Source organism: Acipenser ruthenus, chromosome 26 (genome assembly GCF_902713425.1).
Source record: "Acipenser ruthenus chromosome 26, fAciRut3.2 maternal haplotype, whole genome shotgun sequence".
Classification (NCBI taxonomy): domain Eukaryota; kingdom Metazoa; phylum Chordata; class Actinopteri; order Acipenseriformes; family Acipenseridae; genus Acipenser; species Acipenser ruthenus.
The window spans coordinates 13249055-13265212 of NC_081214.1; the positions used below are offsets into that span (position 1 = coordinate 13249055).

The following is a 16158-nucleotide window of genomic DNA, read 5'->3' on the forward strand; positions in this document are numbered from 1 at the left end:
CATATTTCATAATGTCTTCCCTCTAACACGATCAGTGCTGTGGATTCAGTCTTTACACATGTGAATGATGTCAATACATTTTAACAGTATAATTATTCACTATCTAAAGCCACAGCAAAGTTGTAAATAACAGGTGGATATTTGTAATCTGTATAAAAATAACAGTTTATCAGATTATACCTGAATGCAATCCGAAAGGTCTACAGACGGCTAGGAGTCTGGATTGCCTGTCCACTGATATTTAATATTGAATTCAGAATCATAGACAAAGTATATTTTAACTATTACCATACATAACGTGCATACCCAGAAAGAGTGCTTCTCCCTACAGGTTGATTGATGTGTGTGCAGTAGAAACAGCTCCCTGGAACATGGTACTGCACGTCGCGTGTCTGAAATGAATGTGCACTGCAGTGCTGTGTCAGAATGTGGATGCAGATCACTGTGCAACGAACACATTATCCATTCATTCAAAACGCTATGATTTCCAGGCACGCTCAAAGCCAGGCAGCGCACAGAATTCACAGGTAAAACTCTGTGCCTGAAATTTGACTTAGTTTCTTATACTTTTACCTTAAAACAAACACTTAGTAATCCACATTTTAGGGGAAGTGTGCTGCCTTGTAGAACTCCTTATATGCTTATACATTACCAAATAATATAGATATTAGATTTAAAAAAAAGCACAAAGGCCCCTCTGTGATTAATTACCCTTCCAAAGCTCAGATACCTCTGGAGGCGGTACTGTTTTTGCATCTGTGACACCTTCAAATCTTCATTTAGAAAGTGACTCTGCTGCAGTACTAAACTGAGAGCCACAGGCGAAAGCAGCAGGAAGATTTCCCAAGCACTTCCACTTAAGAAAATGATCTTACACTTAGTCAGGTACTGTATACCCTGTGAACCTCTTCAAAGTACAAGGTAGATATCTATTTCAGCGATACAGCCCGTCGATGCGGGCTCTACCGTGTGGTAGATGACAGCGATTGGAGTTATGTGTCCCGAGCCGTAGGCAAGGGCGCTAACGAAAGTCAGGTCATATACCACACAGTAGAGCTCGCATCCAAAGGGCTCTATCACTATTAGAAAATGATTTATTTCTGTATTTTCTCTTTAAAAAAAACTTTAAAACCTATGTTTACCTTGAACTTCTGATATTTCGCCGGGTAACCTTCCGCTGAGGAAAATAGTCCCTAACTTTTTATGATAGCTTTTTTATGTTATCAGATTAGTTGTAGATTAGAATGTTAAGGTAAAAAGCCAGTATTTATGCACGGATTGATTTAAAATTAAATTCACACTTAAGCACTTCAACGTTCCAGCGGGCATCTATGCAAAATAGACACCCGCTAGATCTGGAAGCTGATTGGCTGTTCGCACTCAATTGCACCAGGGATGGAAGTGGAGACTGAACCTAGAACACAGTGAGAATTCCCCATACATTCAGTGAAACCGTCCTTCCATTGAACTGTAAGGTTTAAACATGATCCAGGTACTTGGGGCTCCACAAACGCACGTCAGCAGAGATTATTTTAACTGTCACCAGGAACTAGCCTTTCCAGAGCAGAGCCGGCCCACGTGGTCACACACCAGGGGCACATGCTGAATGCTCAATGTGACAACGTTTCAAAAGACCAGCGACTGATAGCCAACATATTTACATTGCTATATTTATTGTTTGTCAGTTTTTCATCCTATACATTAACACAAAATGTAGAATAACAGTTATTTCTGTTGTTCTTATTCATAAACTGCTGAAATAAGGCATAATTTCAAAGTATAAAAAATTGTAACCCCCTATCTGCACCCAGTGTATGTGTGAGGGAAACTGAGTGTCGGATTGCTGGCAGACTCGCTGTGCTGGGACGACACGGCTATGCAAGTGCGATATTGCTGACAAAACCATACTGGGTGAAATGATCACATGGGATGTTAGTGATGCACAGAAGTAATTTACACGGGGGATGTGGGGGACATGTCTTTACACGGGGGAAGTGGGGGACATGTCCCCCTCACTTTTTCAACAATGGGGAAATATCCCCCTCACATTGTAGGAGTAGTAAAACTTATTTCACGATAAGTTATTGATATAAATCGTGAGTCAGTATAGAAGTCAATGGGAAGAAAAATGGGATCGGGTCCGGGATCACTGGAGCCAGATCATGAGGTGGTGTTTTACTACGAGGATCTGGATCAGGCTCCATTCATCCGATCCTGGAGCTGCACACACCTTAACTGGGAAACTGACCAATGAGAAGTGAACATACATGGGGCCTCATTTACTAAAGGGCACTGTATTTGGAGTTAGTGCACATGTAGTGAGCCTAACGTGCGCAATAAATCAAAATTTAGTGCCCCATTTACTAACAGAGAACATTAATTTACGTGCACAGTGTTTGGCTAATTTACATACCATACCGTGCACACTACATGTATTGTGAGCGATAATTTAATGTGCACGTTAATGTCAGAGACTTACCCATGACCACCGTGATATCAAAAGCCCCAGCAGTCCAGGTGTATCTTTTGGTCAGTAGCTTATTGTGAAAGGTGGAGGTGGCTTACATTGACCGAAAATGAGTGATCAGCAGACACAGCACTCAGGGGACAGGCAGAGGCAACGTAAAGTGAAACTGCACTGCTTAACTTTTAATTTTAACATCTATTCCTTGTGTGATGTAAAAAAATAAATCCTTTCTCCTTTAATGCATATACAGTAATGTTGTGCATTTTTTTTTTGTTCTGCTTACTCGAGAAATATTGATTGATGAGACGTAGCTTCAATTCTCTTCCTTGTCGGCACTGTCACCCTGCAGAGCAGGCTCCATGGATCAGGGTGACAGTGCTGTGTGAGTACAATCAATAGCACATGTCCTATAAACCTGTACGCCGTGGGAAATGTAATATTATTCCCTGTGAGCTTTAGCAGGGCTTTTATTGGTGTAAATTGCAGTTTATTAAATAGGTTGCACTAAAAACTGAATTACATAGTTTAGAATAAACAGTTAATACTCTAAAGCAGGGGTGTTAAACATACGGCCCACGGGGCAATTTTTGGCGGCCCGCCCATTACTTTATAAAATTGCATTGATGTACTGTATCGTTTTGGAATTTTAACAACCCGCCTCTTTGATATAACACTCGTATTCAACAATTGTATGAGTGACATTCCCATTAAGCCAATCACAGCTCACAGAGGTAGTAAAATAGCCAATCAAATAGCACACAGGATCTGTTTCCCCATGCACATAATTTTGATTAGAATAGCAAAGCGAAGGCTTTTTAAACTATTTATTTTACTTTGTGTAAAATTTAAAATTGGTAGCGATTTGTTTGAGATTTTCTCTTCTATTTCCTCCGTTATATTACATTTGTGATATTGAGTTTTTTTGTCAGTGTTCTAAGAAAGCTGCTTCTAGTTCATATGTTTTGTGTAAAGTAGTATATTTGAGTATATTGGCCTACGTACAATTTATCTTTTTATTATTTTTATTATTTTCTCCCCAATTTGAAATGCCCAATTATTTTATTATGCTCAGCTCACCGCTACCACCCCTGCGCTGACTCGGGAGGGGCGAGGATGAACACACGCTGTCCTCCGAAGCGTGTGTCATCAGCCGCCCGCTTCTTTACACACTGCAAACTCACCGTGCAGCCGCCTCAGAGCTACAGCATCGGAGGACAACGCAGCTCTGGGCAGCTTACAGGCAAGCCCGCAGGCGCCCGGCCAGACTACAGGGGTCGCTGGTGCGTGGTGAGCCTAACCCTCCCTCCCCCCGGGCGACGCTCGGCCAATTGAACCGTCCCCTGGAAGCTCCCATCCACGGTCGGCTGTGGAATAGCCTCGACTCGAACTCGCGACGTCCAGGCTATACAGCGCATCCTGCACTCTAGCGAGTGCTTTTTTACTGGATGCGCCACTCGGGAGCCCCTAGGCCTACGTACAATTTATATAAACATTTTCATGTACGATGTATATATACGGTGTGGCTTAGCTTAAATGGCCCTTGCTGCCATATTTTTCCATACAAACAAATGTTCATAACCAAGTAATTCAGCAAGATGTACTTATTTGTGAATCAGTGATTCAAACTAACAAGTTGAATTGATTCACTAAACTGAATGAATCAAACAAATCGAGTCAGTAAAAAGAATTGAACTGCACATCAATAGTTTTCACGCCAGAAAAAATAGGTTTAAATAGCGCTTATCACTGGTTAAAGCCTGGTATCCAAACTAACTAATTATTACTCACTTTAATGTGCACAATACAGTTATCACCCTTTATTAAACACAGTGTGAATGAAGCTCATCTCATTATTTAGAGCAGGGTGCCTCATTTAAATACATTAGCATGCATTACCATACAAATCACATATTCATTCTGATTACCATAGTATAGCACAATAAAATTAGTGTGACCATAATATGCCCACTATTTTGCACGATAATTAATAAAACTTCAATATTAACCTTATGTGAGGTTCGGGGGTGGGAGCTAGGGCTCTCTTACTTTCTGCTCCTCAATCACCATCTACTGCCTATTTAAAGTCTAATCACCCCTATCTAACTTGTCAAGTGTTTTGTTTTTCTGCATATGCCGCGACCCGTTCTTTGCTTAAATTAAAATCTTAATTTTCAGCATGAACCAACTCCCTGACAACTCTGATTCAGACCAGGAAACCTCTCTGCTGGATTCTCCTCAAAACCTCTCCTTCAATTTCACCGATGGAAACCCGGTACCTGCTACTTCTTATGCCGACCTCTACCCAGCAACCAGACCTTCTGCCCCGGCACTACGGTGATCAAAACACCCTCCGCCAGCAGGCAGCCTCTTGGCCACTTGCCAAACTCTTAAAAACCCTGCATGATAACAGTAAGCCGGAAGCGATCGTCCGGAAGCGATTGTGTGGCGCTGTTCAATATTTACTGTGCCTTCATATCTGCTACACCCATGTTGCCTCTTTCTTGCAGGCATGCTTCAGCAATCATTCCTGCAGCTCATCCCGCCCAGAGTCCCAGGACAGGCAGTCGCCACCACCCTCCCTCTCCAGTTATAGTCGCCGCCTCCTACTCCAGCACAGCAGTTCAGCAACACAGAGAATGAAACAGATCCACTCCTTCAGCTTCACAACAGCATTTTCAAGGACATGAAATCTCTCATTCATCCCATCACTGCTTCAATTACTTTAATAAACACGGCTCAACGACATGGACAAACAGGTTGCTGCCAACTCTGCTGCAATCGCCATTCCTCCAGGCCCAGCACTCGTCTCCGCCCCGGCTACCGTCTCTTCTGTCCAGCACTTCCGGTCCCCGCAGCTGACGTCCCCACCTACAACCTGGCAACAGCACCCTCAATGTTCCACAGCAAGCTCCTGTTGTCAGAAATCACACTCTGGCTCCTCATCTCAGGTGTCAGATCATTGAAGACAAGGACATAAATCTAGTTTAAATTTTCATTGCTAATTCTGAATGTCTAGATCACAGTAGTCGACTGACCAGCATCTCATTAAAAGTCTGAGGCACTGGTCCTCTTCAGCAGTTAACTTGTACATTTGTTCTTCCATTTCTGACATTTCCACAGCTCAACAAAGTATTACTAGCTTGCCTGGAGTGGATCTCTTCGCCAGGACCAGAGGAGTCCTCCCAAGAGGGGGTTTTCCTCTCCACTGAGTGAGAGATATAGGTATAGTTATACATACACATAATCCATACATCTATCTAACCCGATTTTATCGTTGTCTTGTGTGTTTTTTCCTATGCGTTGGGACGTGGTCTTTTCCTTGTTTGTCGCATGATTTTGGGGAACTGCTATGGAGTTGAAGGTCCTTCTTTCGGGGGCAAGTGATTTCACTGCCCCGACCTTGGGTCCGGCTACGCCACCTCTGCCTTCAGATAAGCGGGGTTCTCATCATACGAGTCAGTGGGGACCCCCGGCCACACCTATACATTCGCAGCTCATGCGCTATTACTTATCTTAAATCAGAGGCTCAGTTCTCTCTTCCTATTTCTGCTCGGACCGTAGCCTGCTCTGTGTTTAGTGCTCAATGTCCTAACTAACCTACTTTCCATCTGTTTTCAGATTCCCTGAGGGAGGGTCTCCGCTCCCACCGCGAGCGGCTCTACAATAGCCAGGGAAACTACTTTTCTGTCCTTTCATTTTCGGTTTGCATCCGCTACCTATTCCATCCTCGAAGGAGTCAGGTTTGCATCCGCTACCTATTCCATCCTCGAAGGATTCAGGTTTGCATCCACTACCTATTCCATCCTCGAAGGATTCAGGTTTGCATCCCCTACCTATTCCATCCTCGAAGGATTCAGGTTTGCATCCACTACCTATTCCATCCTCGAAGGATTCAGGTTTGCATCCACTACCTATTCCATCCTCGAAGGATTCAGGTTTGCATCCGCTACCTATTCCATCCTCGAAGGATTCAGGTTTGCATCCGCTACCTATTCCATCCTCGAAGGATTCAGGTTTGCATCCACTACCTATTCCATCCTCGAAGGATTCAGGTTTGCATCCACTACCTATTCCATCCTCGAAGGATTCAGGTTTGCATCCACTACCTATTCCATCCTCGAAGGATTCAGGTTTGCATCCACTACCTATTCCATCCTCGAAGGATTCAGGTTTGCATCCACTACCTATTCCATCCTCGAAGGATTCAGGTTTGCATCCCCTACCTATTCCATCCTCGAAGGATTCAGGTTTGCATCCACTACCTATTCCATCCTCGAAGGATTCAGGTTTGCATCCACTACCTATTCCATCCTCGAAGGATTCAGGTTTGCATCCCCTACCTATTCCATCCTCGAAGGATTCAGGTTTGCATCCCCTACCTATTCCATCCTCGAAGGATTCAGGTTTGCATCCACTACCTATTCTATCCTCAGGGATGCTGTGCACGGTCTTGCAGGCCATGCCTCTCCTCAGAGCAAGACAACTCTTTTATATGTTTTCACTAGAGGTCTCTCCCATGCCAACCCAATCTATGATCTAACAAGCTATTCTTATAGCCCGGGCTCCAGTCCCGTGAAATAGTTCATATGGAAATCATTAACGTGCACAGAAATTGCAATTACCGTGCACCATAAAGTTTAACGCCCTTTCATAAATGAGGCCCATGGAGCGTAGTTTAAAGACCCCGGCTGACAAATTTGTATACAGCCTGAGATCACAGTAATGTTGGGGAAAAATGGCAAACGGATGGACAAAGATAGAGGAGGATGCAGTACACTTATGTATCCAAAACACAGGGAAATGGTTTAAGTTTGTAATTCACCATAGCTCGTGTTATTTACTAATGTTATCACACTGAGGTTTCTGTCTACTTACAGTTTAACTTTTCATTTTAAATTGAAACAGTAAACTTAAAACAGCAATATGACCTTTGTACAAATAAATATAGACATCAATAACAACTAAATACATTACCACTTTTTACACAATTATTATACCAAATTAATCACAATATATTACCAATTCTAAATTACTTTGCGTGTTTAAATACATGGCACAGACTCTCACATCTCTATTTATCAATGTTCCAAAAACTCTTGGTCACATTTTACTAAACATTTTTAAACTAATACATAAACAATTACTATAACAAACATTATCGTATTCATCATATTAAAGTTGAGTTCCTACCTGTAAACAGGAACACGTTTAAAATGTTAAACTCATTGTCAGGAGCTTGGTGTTATTTACATTATTGTCGATACACTGCAGTTTGAGGTTCAAGCTACATCTGCATATTTTAAGTGGATGGAAGCTGAACATACTTTCTAAAAACACCCTTTTCTTATACCAATACAGTACTAGCATAATTTTAATAGCAAAACTGTATTCATCTTAAGTATTTCAATTGTGGGGAAACCTCAGCGTTTCTAGAAATGTATTTCAAGGGCAATCTCATTAAATCTGCACTGTGCCACACTCGCTCTAGCGCTCAACGCTGCCTCAGGGGCCGGCTGTACTAAAGGGATCCGATCTGCGAGCCAGGCTCTGAGCTGAGTGGAGCTTCAGTGCTCTTTGAAGACTAAAGTCATGGTTTCGTAATTCCATGACCTCAGAAGTGACTGAATAATATAGCTATTTGCCACACGCATCACTCATGACAACATTGTGCCAACCATTTGAATGATTTCAATTTTGAATGATTGCCTCAGGAATGTCTTTGGATCTTTTAATTAGACATACAAGGGATGCAATGTTTTCTTATACTTGTTTGTAATATATTTTATTATTTCAGATAGAGTAATCTTCATGCATGCCCCAGCTACAGAAACTCCCCCCCCCCCCCCCCCCCCCCACTTCTGAAACCAAAGTTATGCCACTGAGTGATGGTAAACGAAAGGGGAGATTCTATTAAAACTCTGAGATAAACATGTGTTGTGTTATTTTATTTTTTTCTCCCACTCGTGCATTACTGCCCAAAACCAACTTCCAGCAAAATTTGCAGCACAGTTGAAGTCAATGCAACGTGCCATTTATTTAACCAGCCATTGCGACTAGAGGGCGCTACATGGCTAGAAACTGAAATTTCAAGAATTATAACTGAAATACATCTGTTCACCAGCAGATGTCACATGCTGGAAATTATTTTACAATGGAAGACAATCTATATATTCGGTCAGAGTAAAATCAAAATGTTTTAACACGTTTGAAATAAATTTAATACACAGGAAATTAAACCAAAACCAACAAAGTAGACGTGCACCACTATTGCAATGCACTAGCTGCACTGCGTTTCAAACCATCGTAATGCACTAGCTGCACTGCGTTTCAAACCATTGCAATGCACTAGCTGCACTGCGTTTCAAACCATTGCAATGCACTAGCTGCACTGTTTCAAACCATTGCAATGCACTAGCTGCACTGCGTTTCAAACCATTGCAATGCACTAGCTGCACTGCGTTTCAAACCATTGCAATGCAGTAGCTGCACTGCGTTTCAAACCATTGCAATGCACTAGCTGCACTGCTACATTAGCCTACATTTAACACTACTACTACTACTACTACTACTACTGCTACTAATAATAATAATAATAATAATAATAATAATAATAATATGGTTTATGCAGCATACAGCATGCAGTAGTTAGAGTAACATTAATGTATCAGTTTAATATTTAGGTCATAGTTTTGGTAGAAACATAAGCTACAGTAAGTTTGCTACAAATCAAAAAACAAGGCAGGCAGGCAGCAGTGGAGAGAATGCTTAATACAGCTTCCAGTTGTTAGCTGTGAGATCGGTAATAAATAAATACATCCATAAATGTCAGGGCTTCTATTAACTGATTGTACTGACCTGGATCAAAGGGGATCTCTTTTTTTGTTATCTGATGTTATATATTTTTTGCATGTACCTACGTATGTACATGAAGATTACAAGGACATCTTTTCTCGCAATATAACGTTCTGTTTTAATGGCAACACAGACTACATGACATTAGTATTAAATTAAAATGACTATATCAACATTATCAATTCCCGCGTGCCTCAAAAGAATAAAAGAGGTTTTCTTTGTGAGACATGGCCTGCAGTTTGACACTTGGTGTTCAGTACGAAGCACAGTATTTATAAAAACAGAAGCAAAATGCATGGTGCTTCTGTTGGGGGGGGGGGGGGGGGGGCAACATTGAGTTCAGAAAAAACAAGTGCACTGAATCATGGCGTATTGTTCAAGGCTCCTCCTCCAGATGTGAAAGGCTGGCACTGCACCATGTCTCCTCGCAGGCATCTGAGCCGGGACACGCGGATGCTCATTCTTTACACTTTCATGATTACTGTGCTCCCAAAGCCAAAATAAGTCCTAAATTGTGTGTGCGTGCATGGCGAGAGAACTCAAACCCAGAGCAACCTTCTATTCTTTCCTAGCGTGTGAATGACACCAGTGACTGGGACTCGGGCTAGGCTGTGGAAGGCTCGTCACAAGACAGGATTATTGCAGAGCATTTCTTGTATCTTTATTCTGTACAAGCTAATACAGAACATACATGCAGTAAGTCTTATGAAATCATACACAACATGTCTGTCAGCCTGTAAGTAGGGTTCCAGGAAGCTTGGGCTCATAGAGTAATCACATGACTAATACGGCACTCTGTGCTTGCATGGTATCATTGATGATGTACAAGCATGTTCTGAAACTCCATGGCCTGACAATGAAAATGTGTTGAACACGATTTCCCTGTATATAACATGAAATACTGTTATGGCTTCCAGGAGACTTTTGCGATATCATTTTGTAGTTTATTTAATTACATCATGTTAAAATTAAAGATCTAAATGATGTTCATGTAGCTTTTTTTACATATGATGTCTCAATCCTAAAATTCTAGGTGATGCAAAATATTTGGCCATACAGTAGGTGTACATATAATAGATACTGTTTAACAGTGCCACAAGTCCAGGAAATCTTTCTATTTTGTGTTTCGGTTCAGTTGTGCAGTACATTAATGTTAAAAGGTTGTGGCACACCAATTTTTCTACCCCATATGCCAATGAACATTCTAGGTAAGAGAATTGTTCATCACTGCCCACGGAAACCTAAATAAGTATATCCTTACCTGCCGAATGGCCTTCCAATTCATGTCTGTGTTAGGTTAGCCCTTCATCAAACTGGTCATTGACACTTAACCTTTTAGCTGTACAACTGCTACCCACAAAAGAGCCTGGAACTGGCTGAATCCTTTATTCTACCCTGTACGACAGCTGCATCTTGAGAACCACTCATACTGTTGAATATCTTCAGAACTGCTTCCTCAGATTTAATGAAACTTTGCTTGGACATTTTGTGGAGGCTTTGCAAGATAATATATTGTAGGCCTGTCCCATAGGAGCAAAACTTCAAAGTATTTTAACATTTTACAAAACCAGGAACAAACGACGATGTAATTCAATTCAGTTTTTCATGACATCTTTCCACAGCTCAGCCCTCTGTCTGCTCTACTTTATCAGAAAGGATGTCAGCAGTCCAGTCTACAGTATTATATTCCAAGGCAGTTTAAGATGTTTGGACACAACTTTCCTTGGCCTTTGAGTCAACAAAGGTCCACTGTTTTCTTATTTTTTTCTACACACATGCACTGGTTTGGAATTAGTAGTTATGTCCTTAACAAAAGAATATAGAACTACCTTTGTTTATGTTTTTGTTCATTTGTTGGCTGGGCAGTAATATTGAATAGCAAGTCAAAGAAGTTAGTATGGTAAACCTGCAATGTAGTCCCACAGATTGTGTGGCGGCGGTTGACAAACAAACACGAGAAATCCATATGAGCGCCTCCTTGTGCATAAAATCAGATAGCGGTGCAAAAACAGCAAATGCAGTTCCTTAAGCAGGTCTGTCACTCATATGTCAGACGGCCCTCCTCTTTCTGAACAATCAGCTGGTTTCACTTTTAATTTCAAAAGAACATGGATTTTCAGATTGTCCATGCCAAGTGAGATCACACTTTTATGAGAAGATAGAACCTGAAGGATTCTTCAATACTGCATGGGTTTCCAGGGTTTAGGTCATAAGCAAATATTTAGTGTTCATTGGAGGCTTTACAGTTCTGGCAAACAAAGTACACTGGAAGAACTTACCTATCATGGAGAGCTGTGAAGAAAGAATCAATAATGTAATAATGTCCTAAAGCAAAGAAATTAGACATACTTCCAAAATCTGGTCGCAGGCGGATGTCATATCCCTCCAGCAGCTTGTCCACCGTGTTTTTCACCACAGATATGTTCCCATTGGAGGAGCTAGTGAAAATAATGTGGTTAGCAAGCTGACAACATTTCCATAGTGTTGTATTAAAAGTGCATTATTTTGTCTTGACTATACAGCAGTGTGTTCCATCTTTATGACTGATTTGATGTAGTTGGTAAAATGGAAGACAGCATGATTAGATCCTGCTGTAACTATATTGTAAAATATCGGCAGTAACTCTCAACCTGACCCTTTGAAAAGAATGGTCCAAATCAAATCTATTATGCTGTCACAATTTGGAATGAGGCATTTTATATGTAAGCACAGAAGCGCCCGGATTCAAGAATAATGTCATTTCACGAAGGGTTTATGATTGAGAAGTGAAGCAGCAGAGTGTATATTATATTGAAACATACAAGATCTAGGCGTCTAAAATGTTTTTTTTTTTTTCTCCAGAAAGCCAACCCTTGGAAGCAGCCCATACAACCAGCATTTCGTTTATGTTATGTGAAGCTGTAAATCAATCAGTAAAAATTAATTAATTAGAGAAAATGACATGGCAATGATGTTTTACGACATGTGGAGAAACCCTGGTTGAATGAATAATGTATAAATTGCAATATATTTATATATGTATCGGTGAAGGAAGACAGACAAGCATCTATTGGTTTCACACACTTAAAAAAAATCTGTTATGGCTATTTATACTGTGGCCTTTCTAAACGGCTCCTTAGAATTACAGTATATATAATCATAATTAAACAATACCAACAAGCGCTTGACATTTAACTATATATTATATATTTAACTGAAATTTAATAGAAGCAACCAGTAAAACATCAAAATGGAAGACATATTGTTCCCGGTTTGGGTGTATTCTGTTGAGACTGCTCTTGGTGCGGTGTATTTACGATAATAACCCGTCGACTCAAGTAATAAAGTACTAATCCGATACCCAGCTGCCCAATCCCCTTGATAATTTGGTTGTTTGATATTCAGTTCTTTTTTATTGTATTGTTCCCCTTGCTCACTCCCGCGCTCAGAGTTGGCTCAGAACACCGCACTGTACAGCCTCAATACCGAATACTATTAATAACGCCGGCATTTTCGGGAGTTTAATCCAAGGAAAAGCGTATTGTTGTAGAAATAATGAGTAAAGCTAAATAATAATAAAAAAAAAAATGCCTTCCTACTGGTGCCTTCACAGAGGCAGATATGTAATCCCTGAATGTTTACAGGTTGGTTTTTGTTGTTGTAATATATATGAGTTGAAACTGAATAATCTGTATCGGTGTCATAGCTAACTAATATTAATAATTCAAGGAGCTAAATGAAATAGAACAATTTAATGCGAGAGCGAAGCGAGGACCGTCACCTCAAACTGTATCATTCACTCTTAAGCCTCCAAAGCCTTTCAGAACAGCACCAGTATTCTATCAAATACATATTCCTTAATTTATATGCGCGTTTAATGTACATCACCCCCTCTTTGTAAACGTGTTAAACACCTTCTTTTAACTAAATGTAACCCCCCGCAAACAGTTCTGGTTTAAGATGCAGCATCTAATCTTGGTATCGAAGACCTGGCTGTCACGTACACCCGTATGCCTGTCAATTTCCATTTCTGTGATTATAGCAGTCTTATTTCAAGATTTCAAAACGCAATAATATATATATATATATATATATATATATATATATATATATATATATATATATATATATATATATATATATATATATCACCAACTGCAAACTTTTTTTTTTTTTTAGAAAAGTGATATGATTGAATAAAGAAATAGATTTGTGTGATTGTGTGCGAGAGGTAATGGGGAAAACCTATAGATCCAACTACAATGAGAACCATATATATATATATATATATATATATATATATATATATATATATATAGATAGATAGATAGATAGATAGATAGATAGATAGATAGATAGCTGAATGAATGAATGAATGCATTATGTAGGCTATGTATCACAGTTTTATGTTCTTACCTTTGACTAGCACAGCAGACACAACACAAAGCTGCCAAAGCAGAAACAAATCCACACAATGTGTCTTCCTGAAGACCCAACATTTCCAACAGTCCTTTAGTTCCAGTAATCCAACTGCCTTTGGACCAAAAAAAAAAAAAATAGAAAAAAACCACAGAAAAGGCAATAAATAACAAACAAATAAATTAACCAAAATTGTCCAAGATTTCCCCTCAAGGAAATCCGTGCAAGTCACAGACCCTTTCTGCCAATACCATAAGACGGCCAGACATCCTCTACCAGCACAAATAAAATAAAAAATAAATGCACAGAAAAGACTTCAAAATTAAATAAATAAATAAATAAATAAATAAATAAATAAATAAATAAAGACAGAACTGCAGCAGCAGTTGGTTGTTTGTTATATTTGCTGCTGCAATGTTTCAGCCCAGGTCTGTAGATGCAGATACATTGTTCCTGGTCCTCTTCTCCTTCCTGAGATGGGAATCACCTCAATCTGTTTGGAGTTTTAAGGGTTTGTTTTTATTCAGATGCAAACGTTGAAAAAAAAAAAAGAATCTGCATCCCTTTTTATTGCTGGTGATGATGTAGATTTGCTTCTCTCTCATTGCAAAGTCACTAGGGGGAAAAAAATTTGCACATTGCAAAAAAAAAAATAAAAAAAAATGCACTGGGCAAATTGTGAGTCAGACGTCACAACAGCGTCTATTAACCCTTTACAGAGCTTGGGTGCGTATTGTTTTAGAACATACCAAATTCCATCAGGGAAACTAGCTTTTAAAATGATATTTTTTAAAAAAAATCATTTTTATCCTACCTCTAACCTACTTCAGCGACCCTCCCAGCACTACAAACTAGCAGCCATGGTATAATGTGAATACAGTACAGTACTACATTAAATTAATACAACACAAGCCATTTCAGTTACAAAATAACAGGCTATATCCCGATTTTAAAACCTTGAAAATGAAACAGAAAAGCAGAAAAAACTAAAATATATTCTGAAGAAAATATACGTTAAGAACAATATTATTGATAACAATGAAAGCAGGATACGATGTCCATTATAAATACACTGTGTGGCGAGATGAATGTTTGATGTATTTCAGAGACGGCTCTTCGTGCAATGCATTGAAATGTAGAAAATGTGTTCCTGTGCATTTTCATTATGCCCACTTTTGGGACTATCTTTGATGTCACTGAGGGAAAAAAAAATACTAACTGCTTATCCCCAAACACATAACCAAAAATAGCAAGACACGTTTCAAAATGAGATAAGGAAAAGCTGGATATGCATTTGTTGAAACACAATTCAAAACAATTACAGTGTGTTCTTTCTTAAAAGGATTTAAAAAAAATAAAAATAAAAAAAAATAAGAGAATTTCTGCAGGGCTCTGTGCGCTGCCTAGTTACCTAGCAACACACAGTGAGCAGTGATGCAGAGCAGCAAAACTAGTGTTTCCAAGGCTATGTGCGAAGAACGATTTAAAGGAACAAGGAGATTCTGTGAGACAGCAACTAGCAACAATCTAGCTGTACAATGGCCACAAATGGACACGCAAAATACATACATACATACATACATACACACACATACATATTGCACATACATACCTCAATATAATATTCAGTAAAGTTGTACATTTTTTTAATGAATAGAACATATATTTTAACGGAGTGACTTGAACCAGTAGACAATCTATTGGCAGTAGCCTTTTGTGGAGGCAAGAAACCCCAAAAAGACTGCTCCATAACTAGTTTCACAGCAGCTCTGAGAAAGATGAATACTTATATTTTAAGTATGTGTTTTTTTTGTGCAGCAACAACAAAATCAGCTGCCTTAATGCTTGAAAAAATCCAACTCCTGGGAGCCTCTGCCATATTGTATTTGTATTTTGCCTGTTTTTTGTGTTTGGTTATTGTTTTTATCAACACTGTTGGATTGAAGCTAAATAATAATTACAATAACAAAAATGAAACCCATGTAGTAATAATGACCACACAGTATCTCTTATTTCTAATGTGTTGTATGCTTCCAATGTCTTCCTATACGCCACTATATTTAGTGTTCTGTTTTTTGTGTTCTATTTTTGGTACCAGCAGGGAATAACAAGGCTCTTCTCAGGGCTAAGAAACAGACTGTCGCTGCAAAGAATTGGGGTTGAATTTCAGGTGAAAGCTTTTCCGCTCCTCCGTTAAGACAGAAACCCCCCAGGTGTTTGTTACTGGCGCCCTGTAACAATATAAGAGTAGTGTGGAATTGTGTGTGGAGTATTTTATGGGTGGGGAACTTTAAATATGCTCATCAGAGCACGCATTGATACAAAGCATGTTGAGCTCTATTTAATGCATTGAAGCCTGGGAACATGTGATTGACATTAAACTCATTTGTATTCCGCAGTAACCTGCATGTGATTAGAAAGCAGCAGGAGGAAAGGCTATT

General features: G+C 39.6%; 1 protein-coding gene across 3 annotated transcripts in view; it reads right to left on the reverse strand.

Annotated features, from left to right (window-relative positions):
- LOC117430263 (gamma-aminobutyric acid receptor subunit beta-4) overlaps window positions 1–14954 on the reverse strand; it is a 75146-nt gene extending 60192 nt beyond the window's left edge. The window contains exons 1-3 of one of the 3 annotated variants that reach the window (XM_059001200.1): window positions 14771–14868; window positions 13715–14210; window positions 11669–11757 (exon numbers count right to left, since the gene is read on the reverse strand). In XM_059001200.1, the coding sequence (XP_058857183.1) occupies window positions 11669–11757; window positions 13715–13797 (172 nt within the window). In that variant the 5' untranslated portion in view covers window positions 13798–14210; window positions 14771–14868. Of the gene's footprint in view, window positions 1–11668; window positions 11758–13714 lie in introns of all 3 variants that reach the window. The other 2 variants (XM_059001202.1, XM_059001199.1) reach the window with 2 other exon arrangements.
- Between the last annotated feature and the right edge of the window lie 1204 nt (window positions 14955–16158).